The sequence below is a fragment of the Taudactylus pleione genome, unplaced genomic scaffold (genome assembly GCF_031769625.1).
Source record: "Taudactylus pleione unplaced genomic scaffold, aTauple2 ptg000641l, whole genome shotgun sequence".
NCBI classification, from domain to species: Eukaryota; Metazoa; Chordata; class Amphibia; order Anura; family Myobatrachidae; genus Taudactylus; species Taudactylus pleione.
The window spans coordinates 551,099-571,238 of NW_028285043.1; the positions used below are offsets into that span (position 1 = coordinate 551,099).

The 20,140-nt window shown below is 43.6% G+C and overlaps 1 protein-coding gene across 1 annotated transcript in view; it reads left to right on the forward strand.

The window, feature by feature from the left end:
• Nucleotides 1-20,051, forward strand: part of LOC148479050 (tetraspanin-33-like) — a 62,013-nt gene extending 41,962 nt beyond the window's left edge. Inside the window, exon 8 of the mRNA XM_088455022.1 lies at nt 12,465-20,051. Coding sequence (XP_088311148.1) covers nt 12,465-12,674 — 210 coding nt within the window. The 3' untranslated portion in view covers nt 12,675-20,051. The remainder of the gene's footprint in view (nt 1-12,464) is intronic.
• Nucleotides 20,052-20,140: the final 89 nt, after the last annotated feature.

Here is a 20,140-nt window from a genome sequence, read left to right on the forward strand (position 1 = left end):
TTGTACACAGATCATAGCATGTAACTGACTGTACTTTTACTTGAATAATACTTTGTGCTTCGGAACCACATGTTCTGAGTCTGCAGTCTCTATTTATTGTATGACTGCGTACGCAAATTAGCGTCATCCTTAGAGGTTTATAGGAAGGATTTTAGAAGGTACAGGCAGGGGTATATAGAGGTTCATTTTAATATCGTCAGATGGGGGCTCATCGAGTGAAGTCACTTACCTACTCACACGGCACATACGGCTATCGATGTCTCAGCAAAGGCTGGAGTGGCCACATGCAGGGTTTTCCTGCAACCGCTTTGTGCTGAAAAATCGCTATCCATTTTCGTGTGAGCAAAGGAAGCTGACTAGAATCCAGGGACAAGAAAGGAAAAAGTTTGTTTTCCTTTGTTGATAGAACCTAGCGTTTAAAGGGGTGCTGCAGTATTGAGTATGTGGCTGAGTTGCAGTTTTGCGCACAGAAAAGACGCACTTTTGCGTATGCAGTTAAAAAGTCATTATACGGTTGTGTGGTAGTCGCATTATTTTTTTATGTGGCTGGTCGCACAATAGCGTATACGTACTTCCGGTTGTGCTGCCATGGTGTTTAAACAAAGCCATTGAGGTTTACATTTTTTTTTATTACCAATATCTGGGTTAACGCGTATTTTTCTGCGCAGGAAAAAGTGTGTAACAGTGAGTGTATTGTTGGTAGGGGTAATTTGTTCCCTACAGTTAAAGGTACCATATGACCTTAAAGGGCTAGGTGTAAGGGTTAGTCTAGCCGCTCGGTAAGCAGCTTTACCGTTCTATACACAGTAGCAGGTGTACATGTTGTCTTTGTTGTAGAGAGGTGCGTGAGAGTAGCCGACATATAAACTCTCATAGGTGTGGAAGTTGCCTTACTAAATCTTATCCGGGTGTGGAAGTTGCCTTTTTCAAATCTTATCCAGGTGTGGAAGTTGCCTTACTAAATCTTATCCAGGTGTGTGGGCGCCGCCGACTTAAATCGTCCACAGGTAAGTGAAAGTGTCTTGATTGTCTTTCACCAGTTTAAATCTTTATTGAAAAGCATAGGAGTTGTCTCAGAATGGGAGCCGCGCAAACAGTAGAGATGTTAGACAATGATGTGCTGCTAATGGAGGCACCGATCGGATCGGCCCGTCGTATCATGCATACTAAGTACGGTACTTATGCAATAAGGTATTGTGATTTATGGTTTAATATGACGAAGAAGAGTGTTAGACCATTTCCCAGAATTGGTAGTTTTGATAAAAATGTGTTAGACAATGTCCGGGATCACATCAGTTTGATGCGTTCCTGAGAGAAAAAGGTTAAATATTTTGAATGTTTAAAACTGTGGCAGCATGAAGGGGATGCGTGGCTTAAAAATGTTGAAACGACGCAAACTAGCGTCGTGAGCACATTGCCAGAAAATACATCCGCGATGCTAAATTGCAATACGGGCGAGCCGCAAAATGGCGTGCCCGTGCGGCAAGGTAGCATCGTGGAGAGTATTGCCGGCAGTTCCCGCTCACCTCCCCCACCTTATGTGGATGGAGGTGCAAGTACAGTTACCAAAAATACCCATAAAAATGTAACAAGCAACTTGTACCCTCTCTTAAGCAACTATAAAGAAAATGTTCATGATGCGGATGATGAGCCTATTGTAATGTCTGCCATTTCCCATGCTATGCAGATGATAGATGCTGCATCACCACAATCACGAGTGGTGCCGCCATCTCCATCGGTAACAGCAAGGGAAGTGTTAATGCCCTCTGCACCCGTAGAGGAAGTTGTTCATACCATACGTAGCAGCAGCAGACTAAACCCCCAGCCAGGTAATCAGGTCAAAGGTAGCAGTGCTACCGGTCTGCATCCCATTCGGACAATAACTGTTCCAAATGGAAATGCAGATGCAAACGGTATAGTGCCCACGAGGGAAGTAGTAATGCATTGTCCTTGGACAAGAGCAGAACTAAATTCCATCATAAATGATTTCCCCGATCCCAAAAAGGAATTAGCCAAATGTCAAAGATTTTTGAGAAATTTGGGTAGTTCACATGAACCTACTAATAAAGATTGGCGTGTGGTGTTAAGGGCCTGTCTGCCACGCAATACCGACGTGACAAAATTTATCACGGATTATGTATTGGATGCTGACGTTCCCTTAACAGGCCAAGTAAACCAAGGTAACATTTCCCGTATTGTAACTCAATTGGGTATATATTTTCCAGTAGTAGTTAACTGGAACAAAATTTTCACCATTAAGCAGAAGGAGAGTGAAACTGCAGAAGATTATTGCGATCGGGCTCTGCAGGCTATCACCCAGTACACTGGGATAGAGGATATTAAAGATAGTACTCACCACCGGGGAATGATAGTCACGGTACTTGTGGACGTACTGAAAGAGAGTTTAAAAACTCGGGTTCAGACCTCACAGCCTGGCTGGCGGGGACTCACAATAGATACCCTCATAGGAACCGCCATTTAACATGATAAAAACATCTCCAAAAAGAGAGAAGCCCACAGCGAAAAACTAATGGCTGTCAGTATACAAGCTCTGGAGGGAATGACGGTAACATCACAGCCAACAGACACACTTCCACTTGCACACACACTCACTTCTGAACAAGTATGTGCTCTCACTAACCCCATGCAACAATAAACACAACTCTATCCCACTAACCCGATGCAACCACCGGTCCCAGGCTACCCACCAACTTCTTATCCCCCACAATACCCTTACCCTCCCTATCCTTACCCATATCCACCACCTTTACCCTCTGCGCAAACCTCACAACACCACATGTCTTCACCCGATACACGAACATGCTTTAACTGTAAACAATCAGGACACTTAAGTAGAAACTGTACAGTAAAAAGAGTAGGGATCCCACATCAGGGAAGACCTGGATATCCCCATAAGGGATATGCACAGAGGCCAGCAAATGTTCAGCAGGTACCAGCTCCAATTGTAGCCGTAAATGCTTTATTGGAGAATGGTAGCCAACGCTAGGGGTCAGGTCATACCTGTAGTCTACAGATAGTCAGGTTAACGGGAAGTACTAGGGAAGAACCGGTCATGATGGTTGATGTAGCTGGTACTGAATATCCTTTTCTTGCAGACACAGGTGCGACCAGGTCAGTGATAAAATCTCCCGTTAATTTGCAGGTGACCAACGAGACAGTACCAACAATGGGTGTAACAGGTAAAGGGGAACATTATCCTTTAACAAAGTCCACAGAGGTTACAATTGGGCCGTTGCGTACCAGGCATTCTTTTCTCCTGGCTGCTGCGGCTCCGACTAACCTACTGGGCAGAGACTTGTTATTTAAGATGGGATGGGTTATATATTGCACCCCTGATGGTGTATTTTTAGATATCCCAGAGAGAATGGTATACGAGGTGCGGGATATGTTAGACACTCCTCAAAGGATAATGTATCACTCTACAGTTTTAAATGAAACTCCATCACAGGTAGATGAAATGTTGTCCCTAATTCCAGATTCCCTTTGGACGAAAGATGGACAGGACACTGGATTAATGGCAAACGTAAGCCCAGTAATGGTAAATTTAAAAAGCGGCAGGCAAGCTCCAAAAATTCCCCAGTACCCACTAAAACAGGAGGTAGAATTAGGGGTTTTTCCAATAATTGAGCGATTATTGCAACAGGGAATTTTAGTTCGTACAGCTAGTGTAGCCAACAGTCCCATCTTCCCGGTGAAGAAGAGTGGTGGGAGGGGTTATAGGCTGGTACAAGACCTTAGAGGTGTTAATAAGGTAGTAGAGAGCCAATTCCCGGTAGTGCCAAATCCAGCAGTCATTCTGATGCAGATCCCTCCAAATGCAACCCATTTCACTGTCATTGACCTCTGTTCTGCTTTCTTCTCTGTGCCTCTCCATCCTGACTGTCAGTATCTATTCGCATTTACATACAGAGGTTTATAATACACATGGACACGATTACCCCAAGGTTTCATAGACAGCCCCAGTATCTTCTCCCATGCATTGCACGACTGTTTACAATCTTTTCAACCTATCAATGGATCTGTTCTAATATAAAATGTGGCCGATTTATTGTTGTATTTTAGGTCATGTTTAAATGATATTAAACTGTTGTGCTTTATCTCCCACTCATAGGACACAAGGTTGCTAAGGATAAACGGCAGCCATGCCAGGCTGAGGTCGACTACTCAGAATACTATTCAACCCAGTGGCCCAGGCATTATTTAGAGCAGTAGCTATTAATAACAAGATTTAATTGCAGGAACCTGTATGCAAATACTATGGACCTCATTCAGAGTCGGTCGAAGCGGCCGCACGGTTGTACGCCACCGATGTTCGCTATACTGCGCATGCGTAAAGTTCGCAATGCACGTGCGCAAACTAGCCGCTTCGATCAGAAATTTCTCTCTCCTAGAACCCAGCCAGGTCGGTAGTTTGAGTGACAGATGGAGGCGTTTGTGGGTGGTAGCGGGAAGGTGCTTGAAAACGGGGGAGTGGAGATCCGAACGCAGGCGTGCCTCATTATGCGAACGGCGTTTTATGGGAGTGCATATGGATTATGGGAGTGCATAATTAACAAAGTAGCGTCATGGCACATGTGACATGGGAGGTTTTTACACTGACATGATCGTAGAGCTTAAGAGAGGGTATGGTCAACCTTAAGCTCTACGACCAGTTCCGATGGTTCCCGATGGTCTCGATTAATCCTTATATGCCCGGAGATGACGTGTAATGCATACGAGAAGGGGGCGTATTTTTTAGTCTTCCGACCGCTTCCTCCCCTTGGTCGGTCAGCTACCGATCCGAAGTTAGGGACGCAACTTGCGAGGGAATCATTTGCATATCCGGCCCCTTTTCCCGTACGACCGTGCGGCCGCTTAGACCGACTCTGAATGAGGTCCTATATCCCTAGAATTATTAAGATTGAGATACTGTTCAAACAGGCAGCCTCATGTAAAAATATGATAATGAGGTTACTGTAAAGGGTCTCACGAAGATGAATGCGAATAACAGAAATTGAAAGTATCCTACGTCATCTCCGCTATTTATTAGATTAATCGAGTACATCGAAAGGCGTCTGAACTGCTCGCAGTGCTTGTGGTTGGATTTTCCTACCGCAATCATGCGAACAGTTCAGGCTAAGAAACAACCAAGTGACGTAGTCGATGATGCTGCTTTGTTAATTATGCTCACCCTTAAAATGCCCATTTTGACCTTTTGGCACGCCTGCGTTCGGATCACCACTCCCCGTTTTCAAGCACCTTCCCCTGTTACCACCCACAAACGCCTCATTCTGTCACTCAAATTAGCAGGCATTCGCTATTTCGTGAGCACACAATTTCTGACCGCAATGACTGGTTTGCGCATGCGTATTACAACCCATACGCATGCGCAGTTGTGCGAACATCGCTCGGAGCGAACGAGCGGCCACTTACGAGCGGCTCTGAATCAGGCCCTCAGTGTCTGTGATTGGAGGACCGATAAAGGAAATGTGAGCTGATGGCAGAGCTGATGGAGTGGAGTCAGGAGGAGGAGTGCTATACCAAACCAGGGGAGTGTCTGACCAGTCTTAGTATTGTAATTGTTATGTTATTTGGAAAGAATACTTCCAGAACTTATGACCCTCACACATGTTGAAATGCTTGGTATATGTAAAAAAAAAAATACACACCATATCTTCACACGCAATATGAACACAGAGGCAAAAGAAACATGATACCTGGTGATGTGCATAAAGCCGCTCAGTTAATCAGTGAGACAACTGGCTTTCAAGTTTTAGTCGCATTGGATCCCACCAGGATTGCTCGGGGTACATTAAATTTTAGATATATTCAGGAACTTGCTAAATTGATAGATAATATCACCGAGATGTACGATGACACATTTAGGTATACAGGGAGAGAATTGCAAGCGTACAAGAAAGAACTGGTGCAACACAGGCTAGTGTTTAATTATTTAACTGCTGTTACTGGAGGGTATTGCGTAACGTTAGCCACCCAATTTGGAGTAAAATGTTGCACCTATGTCACCAATGATACCAGCGACCCTAAGGAGGTGATAGACCGGAAGATGGATGAAATTCTGTAGCTAAAGTGGGAATTTCGCAAGAACCATAACGCTTCAGTGGCTGAAGTAGGGGAAAAGATAGAAGGATGGGTTTCATGGCTGAACCCAGTGAAATGGTTCTCAGGTCTAGGGGAATGGGTTCAGGAAGCGATCGCCAGCATAGGCAAATTCTTAATCCTTATACTGATTGTAATCATAATAATTGGCATATGCGTCCGGTGTGTTCCTATTGTGTTGAAGTGTGGAAAATGTAAAAAAATAGAGTAAAACGAAAGAATGAAATTATGATAGTGGCCAGTATGAATACCGAGGTAAATACAGAACTGCATTACAACCCTGAGCTAGGAAATACCATCATTTAATGTATTATTGAAATGTTATTTTTAAAACACCTCAGATAATGTAAAGTCTCAATTCCCCTTCAAGACTGCTTTTATAAGACTGGTGCATCCCCACACCTTTCACATGATCTTCCAAGATCCGCGGTGTGCGTATAATAGTAGTTTTATGTCCCCAGAGACACACTCAGAGACACATTATTGATGGATTAAGAACCACCTCGTGCCATCCCATAATAACACTAAATAATATTTAAATATAAGCCTAAATTAAATTTTAAGATCAGATTGTGATAGTATGTTGTTCGTTATCAAAGGGTGGACTGTCGAAACTAGATTATTGGCTGATGATTGGCAAGATCAGTTTAAAATTGAATCGCAGCGACACCATCTTGCGACTGGCCGCAAGACACCATTTTGCGAGATGGCCGCCTAAGCGCCATTTTAGATAAACTCACACTTTAGTACATGTGGCGATAATACTATTAGCAAGTTACGGCGATTCACCAGAAGCCTATTTCATGACTTTACGTATTATAAAGGATATATTTCAGAAATGACTTTTACAGTATGCCAAAATTGATTGCATCAGCTGAATAAAGCAAATGACTACGTGACAACTAGCTTGTGTAGATAAGCTTTCTGGACAGTGTCTGCCCTCACTACAGGTGGTCTGGCTCGAATACACACCTACATTAGCTAGCTTCCTGCAATGACATGATTTCAAAGTTTAGAGTGTCATCTTAGGTCTGTCTCTTGTAGCTGGGCTATTTGCTTTTCACACAAGAGACTGGGAGAATAAAGAGTTTTTCTTTTGAAGCCTGGGACAGGTGGGGGGGGACTGCTGGCAGAGTGGGCATGTGGAACTATCTGGCTCAGCATGTCACACTGCTAAGGTGTTCACTTAAGTGAGAGTTAAGTGCACCCTTCCTCATACACACATTAATACGTCTTTATATCAAACCCTGAATACTCACACATTACATATTCACACATAAGGTTTAATAAGCTTTCAAGTGTATGATTTAAGTTGGTTCAGTTAGTTTAAATGCTGAGAAATAATGATATTTGATAACTAAGGTATTATACATGCTAAACAAGTCGTGTTTGGTTTTGTACTGATGCGTACTCTTTTTACAGTATTCCGGTGTAATCGGTGGGGAGATCGCATCATGCATTCTCGAGTTATGGATCGCAGAGACTTCAAACAACAAAATGTATATTTTATGAACAACTGTTAGGATGACTGTTAGGGGGCGGGTGGGCAGAGACCCCTAGTTGTTGGAGGCTGGGTTGAGTCTATTTGAAGCAGCCTGTTAAACGCTCTGTAACAGATGGTTCCCCCATGGGAACCAATGGCATAAGCAAGAAACTTCTCTATTGTCCTGTCTATTCTGGGGGGGTATAAACATTTGTGCTCAAACACTGGGTCTTTAGTCTTCTTGCTGAATGCTGATAGACAGAGGTTTTCTTTCTGAATGCCGGGATCTGGTCCAGAGCGCATGCGTATGTATACTGTATTTGGGGTCTGTATAATTCCTTTGTGCTAAATTGTACACAGATCATAGCGTGTAACTGACTGTACTTTTACTTGAATAATACTTTGTGCTTCAGAACCACATGTTCTGAGTCTGGAGTCTCTATTTACTGTATGACTGCGTACGCAAATTAGCGTCATCCTTAGAGGTTTATAGGAAGGATTTTAGAAGGTACAGGCAGGGGCATATAGAGGTTCATTTTAATATCATCAGTGACTAGTACATAAACTAATTGAAATGACACTAAAATATAATAATGGTCTAGATAACACCACTCTGTGCTATTTTTATAAAAAAAATACACATTTATTTCTATAACATAATTAGACAACAATTAATTACAATAAGATAAAATGATAATTATCTTTTAGTGTCATTTAAATTAGTTTAAATACTAGTCACTTTAGCACTTTTGCACATAACACTTTATTCGTCACTGTTGGAATAGGGCATGCACGGTTTGTAATGTGGGCACTGACATCCAAGTCCTCTGATTTATATCTATATATTCATGTTTGATTGACCAATACTTAACTAGATATGTTGAATGGCATTATTTACTGTGCAGGTGTATTTATTCATAGCTGTATGTATTCACTGCTGCCTCTGGGTTGCTCAGAGGTTTCTAAATTGCATAACTCAAGGTACTTTACCAGGAGAAAAGTTTCCTTGCGGTATCAGCACAACGGCGTGCAGTCGGCCACCGTGGCGATGTCCAGCTGCACGTCATGCCAAATTGGATTTCCCCTTATTTGACTATTTGGGGTAAATTTACTAAAGTGAGAGTTTTTAGAAGAGGAGATGTTGCCCATAGCAACCAATTCTAGATTCTAGCTATTATCTTCTAGAAGCTGCTAGTTAAATGTTTAGTAGAATCTGGTTACTATGGGCAACAACTCCACTTCTGAAAACTCTAACATTAGTAAATTAACCCATTTGTATGGTTTCTGATCCACAGTGACTGCTACCCCTTTAAATAATATAGTTAAATGAAGAGCCAGCAGACCATGTTGAGTTCAGCAAGTTTCTATGTGTAATCGTATTTGCCATGGTGTGTTGGGGCTTCATTTTAACTTATTTAGATAGTTGTCATGCGCTCATTAAGGACTCCTCCAATCAGGAGCATTTTAAGAGAGGAGGGAGCCTGTGTGCAGCCTACGTTAGGTCCCCTTCTTCTTTGATTGCCTGAATCTACGGCACATGCGCTGGTCTCCGGGAAAATGGAGCCTGCCCCTTTTTCCCGGGGATATCTTTTCTGAGAATGCGCGAGTCACTGGGAAAATGGCCGCTGCCATTTTCCCAGTGATTATTTGCTGTTCTGCAGCGCTGCTCCGGCGCAACAGAGCAGGAAACCAGAATCTGCGGAAAGGTAAGTATAATTACCTATGGGTGCAGGGGGTGCGTTGTGAGCCTCCCTGGACCCGCGGGCTCGTGTGCACCGCACACCTTGCACCCATTATATAGACAACCCTGCTGCCACTCTTGAAGATGCCTCAACATGCCTAGCTGTTTATAGAGGTGGAAACATCTTAAGATGGACACTATACAAAAGTTATTACTACCATTGGCATCACTAGAGGGATGCAGGGGCTGCAGACGGGATGTTGTCAGCATCCCGACAGGATGTCGACGGTCACAATACCGACAGCGGCAGTCTGACTGTCAGAATACAAACAGATTTGGGAGGTAAGTATTATGGTTAGGGGTGGTGGCTTTGGGTAAGGGGGGAGGCTTATATACTAGGGGTAGGGTTAGGCTGCAGGAGGGGAAGGTTAGGGTTAGGCTGCAAGAGGGGTGGGTTAGGGGCATGGTTAAGGTAAGAGCTATGATACTTCTGTCGGGATTCTGACTGTTGGGATGCTGATATCGATATTCTGGCCATCAGCATCCTGGTCGTTGGGATCTCATACCTTCCTCAGTAATCAGGAGCCGGGCGCTGCACAATAACATCACAATGTGGACTGCACCGGTTGTCAACCCCACAGGCAGAGATGACTGCTGCTGCTCTACAGCAGCAAGCAGTCTCCCATTGCAGCCCAGCACATAGCAGAGTGTCCTGGGCTGCTGACAGGTAAGAGGGAGGGTGGGGCAGCATCGGACCCGTGTCCCCACCAGGCCCCTCCAACAAGCCCAGGCCCTGGTAATTAGTAGCCACTCTGCCCCCTCTCGGCGCCCTGGGCGTAACTAGAACTTTGTGGGCCACATAGCAAGATCTTAAAAGGGCCCTTCCAGCGGTAAAAGAAACACATACATTGCCTACACAGATCCCATTTATTTTATGCCACACAGTAATGCCCCTTACAATACACAGTAATGCCCCTTACACATTATACCACACAGTAATGCCCTTTACAGATTATCCCAAATAGTAGTAGTGTCCCATATAACACATTATTTCACACAATAGTAGTGCCCTTTACACATTATGCCCCCCCAAGCAACTCACCTCTCTGTGTCCCTCCAGCAGCCTTTCGCCTCCCCCTTTGTGCCATCAGCAGCCAGCAGGTGTGGATTTGAGGCCAGGGCACCAGCTAATTACAGCTGGCGCACCAGCAGACATATACAGACAGCACCGGCGCAATGAATCTGGCACCGGTCACGAGCCCATTGGAGCTCGCGGACCAGCAGCCAATCAGCAGCCGCCACTGCTAATTGACTGCCAATGCACAAAATCTGATTGCATTGTGACAGGCAACGCTGTCTCTCCATGACTACCTGCCAGTGTGTCAGCTGTAATCAGATGGCAGGCCAACACCAGGTCAACATTTGCGACACATGGGCCCCCCTCGATGGCCCTGACTGGACCGGCCCACCTTGCGTGACTGAGTGCAGGGGGAGTGGTGGGCCAGAGACAGCTCGGGCACCATAGCAGCCGCACCCCTTGCACTCACGTTAGTTACGCCACTGTCTGTATGCATGTTAGCAAACAATGGGGTCCTTTTCAGGATCAATAGAATGGGGATATAGGTGAGGACAATGTAAACAAATAAAGGCTGCAGGTGTTTTTCAGGGTCTAGTCTTCAACCCGGGCAACTCCGGGTATCCAAGCTAGTTTTCCATAATGGGAGGTGGGCACATTTCGGCATATCTCCCCCATACTGACCATAGCATATGTGGGCATCCTTGTTTAAAAGATGGGAGTCCACTTCTTGCTAACAATGTGTCTCCTTAGTAGTTGTATGATGATTACCAGATAATACATAATAAATTGAATTTTCACAGTTGGGGGAATCTTATGTCCAGCTCTGCTCCATCCTTTGTCACATAAAAGGAGTCTCCTCATTTAATGGGGTAGGTTTTCTAGTTTAAAAAATGGTAGGCCTTTTGTAGCCCCATATTATTAATACACATTGTAGGTGAAAAAAAAAAAAAATACATCATTATATTCATGTGCAGATTTTGTTATGAATCTGCTGTTTTGGAAAGGCTGGTTGATGCTGAGGCTCCACAAAGTAGTTCTTGCTTTTAGTTCACTTTTAACCTTTTTCCTACCATTTTATTTAACATGTTAGAATGATCCAAAAATATAATGATGTTATTTTTTGGGAAAAAAAAACCCAAGGTATTATTTGTGTGGAACCTGTATAGAAAATAAGTGATGTTGATGTTCAATGTGACGAGCAGTAAAGTACAAAATGCGCTCAGCACGTGACTGAGAAAACATTCAGCAGCAAACTGTTTATGAAATTATGTAATTTGTAGCTGTATCTGTTCCTACATTGGTATTACGTCATTAATATTTATTCACAGTTATTTACCACCTCACAACTGTGAATATTTTCACTACAGTAGTATTATGGGTAACACTGTGTCACCGCTATTCTGCAGAGCAGCAGTGAATTGGTGACGCTCCCATGCATGCATTATCAACATTGTACTGGGAATTGCTGCTGACTGCCCAGAAGTTCCTGGAGAGCTTCTGTCCCAGCATGATGCTCAGTCACACCTCCAAAATGTGCTCACCGGGGGGCATGGCCTCATTTACCATGAGGCCACACCCATTTTTGGGGTGCGCATAAAAGAGTCCCGACAACATCCTCCTCAATGTTGCACCTGGGCCCATCACTCGCTAGTTTCTCCACTCCGTGCATCCGTGAGTGCTATGTGTGTCTGATATTTCAGATTCTGACACTGTAATTAAATAGAAACTCCTTTCAACCATATGGAAATGTGAGGATGAGTAGGAATGATTATGATTTAGAAATTGAGGATACTACTTTGGAAGTTGCTAATGTGCAGCAGCATGAGGGGGTTAATGATGGATGTGACAATGATGAGTATTATGATGATGAATGTGTTGCACTTGAACAAGTAATAAGAACAATGTTAGTATGCGTGATCCATGCAGATTGCAAATTTGCTGAGATGTTTATTATTTGTAATATATTGTAGATAAGTATGCTAGTTAGAGTTAGATGATATTTTTTTATTACATGCGCACTCACATTTACACAGATTATGAAAATGAATATTGCAAATCTGATATCTATGTGTATCAATAATAAATTCATCTTATTTTACTAGCTTTTGGGGACCTTTTTGGCTGTAGTTCTGATTTATCAAATAAATGTCATAAATAAGAGAACACAAACATCTACTGCGGTGAGAACTGTTATACACAGCGAAGAAGAGGATGAGATTATTCTACATATGGGACAAACGCACAACGTGGAGAATGCAGAATTAGTAAGAAGACCGTTTCCTCCTCAAGGGTGGCAGCAAACTCCATTCTAATCTTGTAGCCTAGTAAACTTTATGATCATTTGATAAAAAAAAAAACGTAGGATTTTTGGTTTATCTTCTTTTATTTGTTATTGCTGAGTGCAGGGGACATTGTTATTGTTATATAATCCAATCCAATTCTTGCTTTTATGGGCGATATTCCCTCTTCATATGATTGATGGTTTTAATATGTGGTTTGGATATACAGTACTCCCTCTACAAACGTGTGCTCACAAGATGTGCCTGTAGCAGTATTAATGTAATGACTAGAGAGGGTGCTAAATTAACAAATAGAAGTCAGGTTTTATTGTTCAAAGTCACAGAAGCTGTCGCAGAGTGAGAACTACACCACTTTGTATACAGTAAAATACCTCAAAATGCTGTGATGCTTGTCCAAAAATGTATATGTGCCCATGCAGACTGGAGAGGCAGGATGGGCAAGGGAAGAGGGCAACTAATGTAGGCCAAGTACAGAGGGAACCTGGACAGAGACACAAGTATAATAAACACACAATGATGATGATGGCAGTTGCCGACAATATCAAACCGCTTGTGACTAGCTGATTGTGTATTCACCGCTGACACTGGTAGGTGCACGTTTTACTAATTTTGCTTTTTATTTCAGATACAAGAGAGTTTGATGTATTAGAATTAGAGGGTGTTAATGACGTGGATATAAGATAAGTGTGTGTTATTTACCTAATGGAATCCTAGCATACATGATACTCTTGCAGACTTGGATGCATCTTTTAAATTTAATACATCAGCTATTTTAGTGAAGGCATTTTATGTCTGTGATTTGGGATCTGATTCTGAGACGCACCCAATGCTGATGTTCACATAGTTGAGCGATTTTTTTGCAACTTTGCATTCGCGAAAATCTTTAAAACTCACTATGAAAAGGTGCTGTTGGAATCGGGTCAAACGGTATTATAAATAGGGCAGAAAAGCACTTTGGATTCCTGGGAGGTGGCTAGTAGTGCACGCAAAAATGTTCCATTCAGTGGGCGTATTATGGGAGTGTCAATGTAAGTGAGAGCCGAAAGCTAACCTTAAGTAACTTTAGCGGTTCTCACCATTGAAGTCAATGGTGAAAACCGTTCATTGGCTGAGAGAGATGGAGGCTCATCTCTCTCAGCCAATGAACTTTCAGCCCTGGCATTTCTGAGAGAAATGTCTTGGCTGCCCTATCATTCGGAAAGTACCGTCTTTAGAGGACGGTACAGTTTGTGGTTTAGGCTCCTCATTTTTTTGTTTTCATAAGACCGTGAATGCCTACTTGGAGAAGAGGACCGGTCCAGGTATTGTAGGTGAGTATGTATGTGTCTAATAAACACATACTGTGTGTGTGTCTTGTCTTTATTTTAACATTTCTTTACATGTGAGCTAGAGGTACCAGTGGGCTCTTAATGAACCGCATGCTGGTACTTGTGGTTGTCCAAGTACCAGCATGCGGGGGGGACTTGTAGTTCCACTGTTAAAGACAATGTGTTCTATTCTATTTTTACACACACTTTACGCAATCAACCCGGCACCCACTGCCCAAGGGTTGTGGGGATAGCCCCGGGCTATCAGCTCAGGCCTAAGGTGCCCTGGAGGGAGGGACCCCTTTTTTGTGGAGGTCCCCAACTCCCCGGGCTAACTAGCGATCAGGGGTGATGCTTTGCCGGTGAGAGGTTCCCCTGACTATGGCATTGCAACCCCCCCCCGCTAGAAAGAGTCCAGATTGCTAGTTATGGCAAATACAGTGGACCTCTACTCATTTTGTCCCCTCTACTTCCAAAACCAGGACTGGCTCGCTTTGCCCAGTGCTGGTTGTGCTAAATACAGGGGACCCCTACATCTTTTGTCCCCTGTTTCACTACCAGGACTGCTATGAAAAGTCTGAGGCTGGTTGTGCTTTTAAGGGGGGGACCCCACATCAGTTTTTTTAAAATGTAACACTCTACAAGCATTTTACAGAAAGATACGTGCATGGATCTCACCGATGTATGCATGCATATGTGTCAGCCAGACCTGCTAATGCTAAAATAAAAGCATGAAGCAGTTCTATTCAAGGAGTTTGATTTGAAGTTCAATTTGGTTTTTGATTTCAAATCACATATTAGTAAATAAGGGATTTGTGTGTTGGTCCGATGTTTTTTCAACATTCGATTTTGAGTGGGATTTGAGTGAAATTCGGTTCTAGGTTCGATTTGACATTCGATTTTGCCTTTAGTAAATCTAAAAACGCAAGATCGAATAACAATCACATGTCAAATTACTCAAGAATCAAAATTGAAGTAAAATTACCCCCATATTTCATGAGCACAGATTTGATACCTTTAATGTATTTATTTTATCTTTGCCCTGACCTCAACATGACTGAGATAAAATAGGCTAACTGGAAAGCTTACATTCTTTAATTAAAGAAAAAAAATCATTGCCTTTATTAATATAAAATTAAATTTGCATTGTAATACTGCAAGAACACCATATGACAGCACATGAGGATATTACATTTAAGAACAACTGTTATAAAACTAACATTTGCTTCGTGTAATTCCAAAGCTATAAGGTTAATGATGCAATATAGATAAAACAGGTAAACCATTTGTGGAACATGCTGCAATGATTGATCCTAATGGGGCGTTGTGTAATAGATTACTTGTGTACATGACGACTGGATAGTACTACACAGGGCCATAACTTGTGGTGGGGAATACTGCCACTCTGCAGCCCAGAGAGTCGCTAGAGTTCCAATTGTCTCTGCAGAACCACTCAGGGCATCTTTAGGACGCTCCAGGTGCTCTGCTCGTCCCTGGGGTAAGTGGTCCTGCTCAATTGACGTGATGTCATTACTTCACGTGGCAGGGCTGGCACAGTGCTACAGCCCTGGTATTGTGTAATGTAATACCTCCAATCAGAGGAGTAGCGTGTAGCCAGGGCACCCAGAGCACATGCATGCTATGGCTCCCCCTTCAAGTGTTCCAGGGAGGAGGCGGGTCCATATGGGATTAAAGTAAAAAGAAATAAAAATAAAGATTAGAGGCAGCCCCCTGTAGTGGTTCCCATATGTTGTAGTGCCCATCAGTGGTTGAAGTGGAAATTTTGAAGTGGGGGTATGGAATATTTAAGGTCGTACATATGCATCAGAAAAGGGGGCATGGTCCCTCAAAAGGGGTGTGTTCTTAAGACGCGCCCCTTTGCGTCAATGTAGTGTACCACATTGTAGTACCCATTAGGCACATTATGCCACACAACAGTAGTGACCCTTATAACACATTATTCCATGCTGTAGTAGTGCCATTTACACATTATGCCACACAGTAATGCCCTTTATAATTGATGCCACACAGTAATGCCCTCTACAAATTATGCCATTCGGCATTGCCCCCCCCCTTCCCCACAGCCTCTTACCTCCCCCTGTGTCCCTCCAGCATCCTTTCACCTCCGCATCATGGGGAAACCAGCAGCAGCCTCAGACCTCCCCCTCATGTGCCAGCAGCAGCAGGTGTGGATTTGGTGACAGGTCCGGCAGATATCCATGGAGAGACAGCGTCACAGTGCCACAGTCATTTTGAATCTGGCAATGGGCGAGATGCATCAAGTGTAAAAATGCGGTCATTCCCTGAAAATGCAGGTTTGACCGCATTTTTCATATGCACCAAGCCCCGAAGTGTGATGCACTCTGGGACTTAGTTGCGGTGGGTAACGCCATCTTCCTGATGGCATTACCCTATGGAAGCCTATGGGCTTCTCTCCACAGAGTGCAGAAGGACGCCGGAGGGCTTCTGGGTCATAGACCCGAAAGTCCATCCACCGCAAAGGGCCATTCTTACCAATAGAGCGGTCCTCTATGGGGATCATCATGCATACCGGCGTTGCTAACGCCAGTATGCATGCAATTACTGCCGAAATGCATCGCAACACGAGTGCGATGTGTCATGCATCCCGCCCACTGTCTGCTAACCAATTGGAGCTCAGGGACAAGCAGCCAATCGGGAACCACCTCCTGTAATGCTACATGTATAGCAATACCGTCTCTCTTGCATTGTTGATAGTAGGTAAGTGGGCAGTAGATCAGTAAGTAGTAAGGTAGGTAGTCGGAAAGTGGGCACTGGGCAAGTAGACAATTAGTAGTTAGGTTAATAGCAGGTTGGTAGTATGTTAGCAGGTCATAGATAAGTAGAGAGTAGACAGGTAAGTAATAAAGGTATGTAGTAGGAAAGTGGGCAGTAGGTATAAAGACAATAGGTAGGTTTATAGCAGGTAGGTGGTATGTAAGCAAGTGGTAAGTATGTAGAGAGCAGACTGTAGATAAGTAGTAATGTAGGTAGTAGGTAAATGCATGGGTAGTTAGTAAGCACACAGTGTATGTATGCAAGTGTTAGGTAAGTAGAGAGTAGGCAGGAGACAAAGTATAAGTTAAACCTATAAAGTCTCCTCTGCACTAAGCAAACAGCCGAAGCCCCTGAGGGACTGGAGGGTGAGGAGAAGTGCAGATCAGCAGCAGCTTACCTCAGAGGGGCTCGCTCCCGTGGATTTCTAGTTGTACGGACTCACTCTGCACCAAAAGTTACCTCCCCAGCAGCGGGCTCCGCTGCTGCTGTCACCTTGATCGGGACCAGCATCATCTGCCCGCAGCGGTGCAGAGCGAGTCCCTACAACTACAAATCCACGGGACCGAGCGCCTCTGAGGTAAGCTGCTGCTGCTACTGCTCTACACTTCTGTGGTCTGCCAGGGCTCCCAGGTCGGCAAACTCTTAAGTGACACGCGGACCTGTCAGCCTGGCTGGGAGCCCTGATAGAACGCAGAGCGCGGGAGAAGAAGTGCAGTTACAGTACGGCAGCCAGCAACTTACCTCGGGGGAGAGGGGGCTCAGTGTCCATCTCCTGCAGTAGGGACTCGGTCTCCCGGATTTGTAGTTGTGGAGATTCTATGCGCCAAAAGTTACCTTCCCCTCACACCTCCCACACTAGTTTCTCCCCTCCCTCCCCCCGCCAGATCAGGCCCAGCGTCTCCCTGACTCCCACATGGGTTGATCTTATTTCCCCTTTGCGCTGGGAAGGTGACTGTGTGGTAGTTCCGTCCTGTTAGGGCAACGGATGGCAAAACAGGGCTCAGAGCTTGAAGTGGTGGTATACCATACCGTTGTATACCGGCACACTTCGACCCTGTATAGGTGCCCATATGCAGTGCTCCCAGTAGTTGTGTCCCTTAAAGTAGTGCCCCTGTAGTTGTTCCCCCCCTTACTGTGCCCCCTGTAGTAATGCCCATATGCTGTTCCCCCGTGTAGTGGTGCCCATATGCAATGCCCCCTGTTGTGGTGCCCATTTGCAATGCCCCCAGTAGTGGTGCCCTTAGGCAGTGCCCCCTGTGTAGGTGCCCATATGCAGTGCCCCCTGTATAGGTGCCCATATGCAGTGCCCCCAGTAGTTGTGTTTCTCTTGCATCAGGATTTTGCTGTTATGTACAATTTTTTATTGTATAATAATTTGAAACAGAACATGTTATAATTTGTTATATTTCAATAAAAAGATCATATAAAAACCCCAAGATAAATGAATACATTATTTTCATCTCCACAGCTATCTAAGATGTACAGATTCTTTTCTGGTCACTGAGACAGGCCACCAGCATGTACCTTGCATCTGGGTTTGCCCATTTTAGTACTGATTCAGAATAATAACTATGCCGATTTGCATAGCGTAGTTATGCAAACCTGCACAATACTGCCACTTCCGTCCGCCTGCCTGGATTGGGGGAAAGAATGGGCGTTCTAACATAGACTGAGTAAAGATACATTGAAGGTGCCCACACACATACCAAATTGCTCCCAATCAGCCGATGTACACGATTTCCCCTGAACTCTCCCCAGGCAGTCGTGGTCACGATTTGGAGTTAAAAATGTCCAATCTGACTTAAGATCTAGCTTGCAGCCAGTGCATTGTATCCCAGATTGGCTAATCTGCCCTACAGCACGGCAGATCTGAAGATGCAGGGTACGACGAGTGGAGACAAGCATCGGCATCGTGATCAAGAGTAGAAACTCACGATTTGGCCATTTTTTACATGATCTGTTGTCACGATTCGTCGAAATCGGCCAAATTGGATGAAAAGTGGGTATGTGCGTGGGCACCTTTAGGCAAACATGGGTCAAGCAGAAGTGCATATATGCTAGTTAGAGGTGTATTTTTTGCACTGTCGAAGTCAGAAATATTAAATACAAAAATAATGCCTTATTCCCAGATCTTATGCCTTAACTGGCATAGTCTCACAGATTCCAATGTAATAGGTAATTATAGGTTAACCAGTAAATCACAGTAGGAGTTGTAAAATTAAGTTTGCTGGAGCCATAAAGTCTGATTTCTCAACAAAGGTTTTTCCTTTGCTTATGTGGAGTGTAAACATCAACAATTGAGATTGTTTAGTGGTTCAGTATGTTGTAAGTTCCTCTGAACAATAGACCAGATAACATCCAATTGCTAAAAGACTTCTGACTCTGCATTTATCATCACGCCTCTTTTGGCTCATACTGGACAATGGACATGTCAGTTTATGATTGCCAAGGGTACAATGCTTTGATCCTGATTAGAAATGTAGGTATACATACCACTATCTGTGTGCATTTTTAAGTGATCTAAGCAGTAAAAACCTGTTTCTTATACAATGATCTAAACAATTAACACACACAGTGTATTCAAACCTATTTGGTCTGTTTCTCACTTTAAAATATATAGTACAGATCAGACATTTATATTAGAATTTATAGTGACAAGTCCAAGGTAATATATATATATATATATATATATATATATATCCCCTGGTTTTCGTAGCTCACACATAGTATACAACCAGCAGTTTACACCAAAATACAAATATATATTGAAGAGACTAAAAAGAGCTATGCATAGTCCAGAGATGGAATCACATATTAACATAGTGTTTGGGTCATTATGTACAGAATTGTGTTAGCAGTAATCTGGTGATTGCGAATAGATTGTCGCACATTGTGGCAAGCAGATATTAGCAATGCCGGATTTATGTTTAATATAGCATATGATTTGAACTAAGCTTTTTGGAGGGAACCCAGAGGTGAACTCCTGTAACAGAAACCTGAGCCTAGGCATCGCCCACTGTTTGAACCAGCCAAGACCCACAGTGAACTGGAGACATCCCACCCCTGGACCAATGGAAGGAGACACAACTTGTCATTATACACACCCATAATTTAACTGTAAAAAAAAGCTCCCCTGATCCAGAGACCAGTAGCTGTATTCTACCAGTCATCTGGTGACGACTGCACTCTGGATCCAGGGCGCGCATTGTGAATGTATGTATACTGGTTTGTTACTCTGATCTCTGTTCTTGAACTATATTGTACCACTGTGATAATAATGTTATATATACTTTCAATACAATATTTACTTTTGTGCATTGGACCACAGAAACTTTGTGTGTGTGTTTACTTGCTTTCACAATAAGGTTATTATAC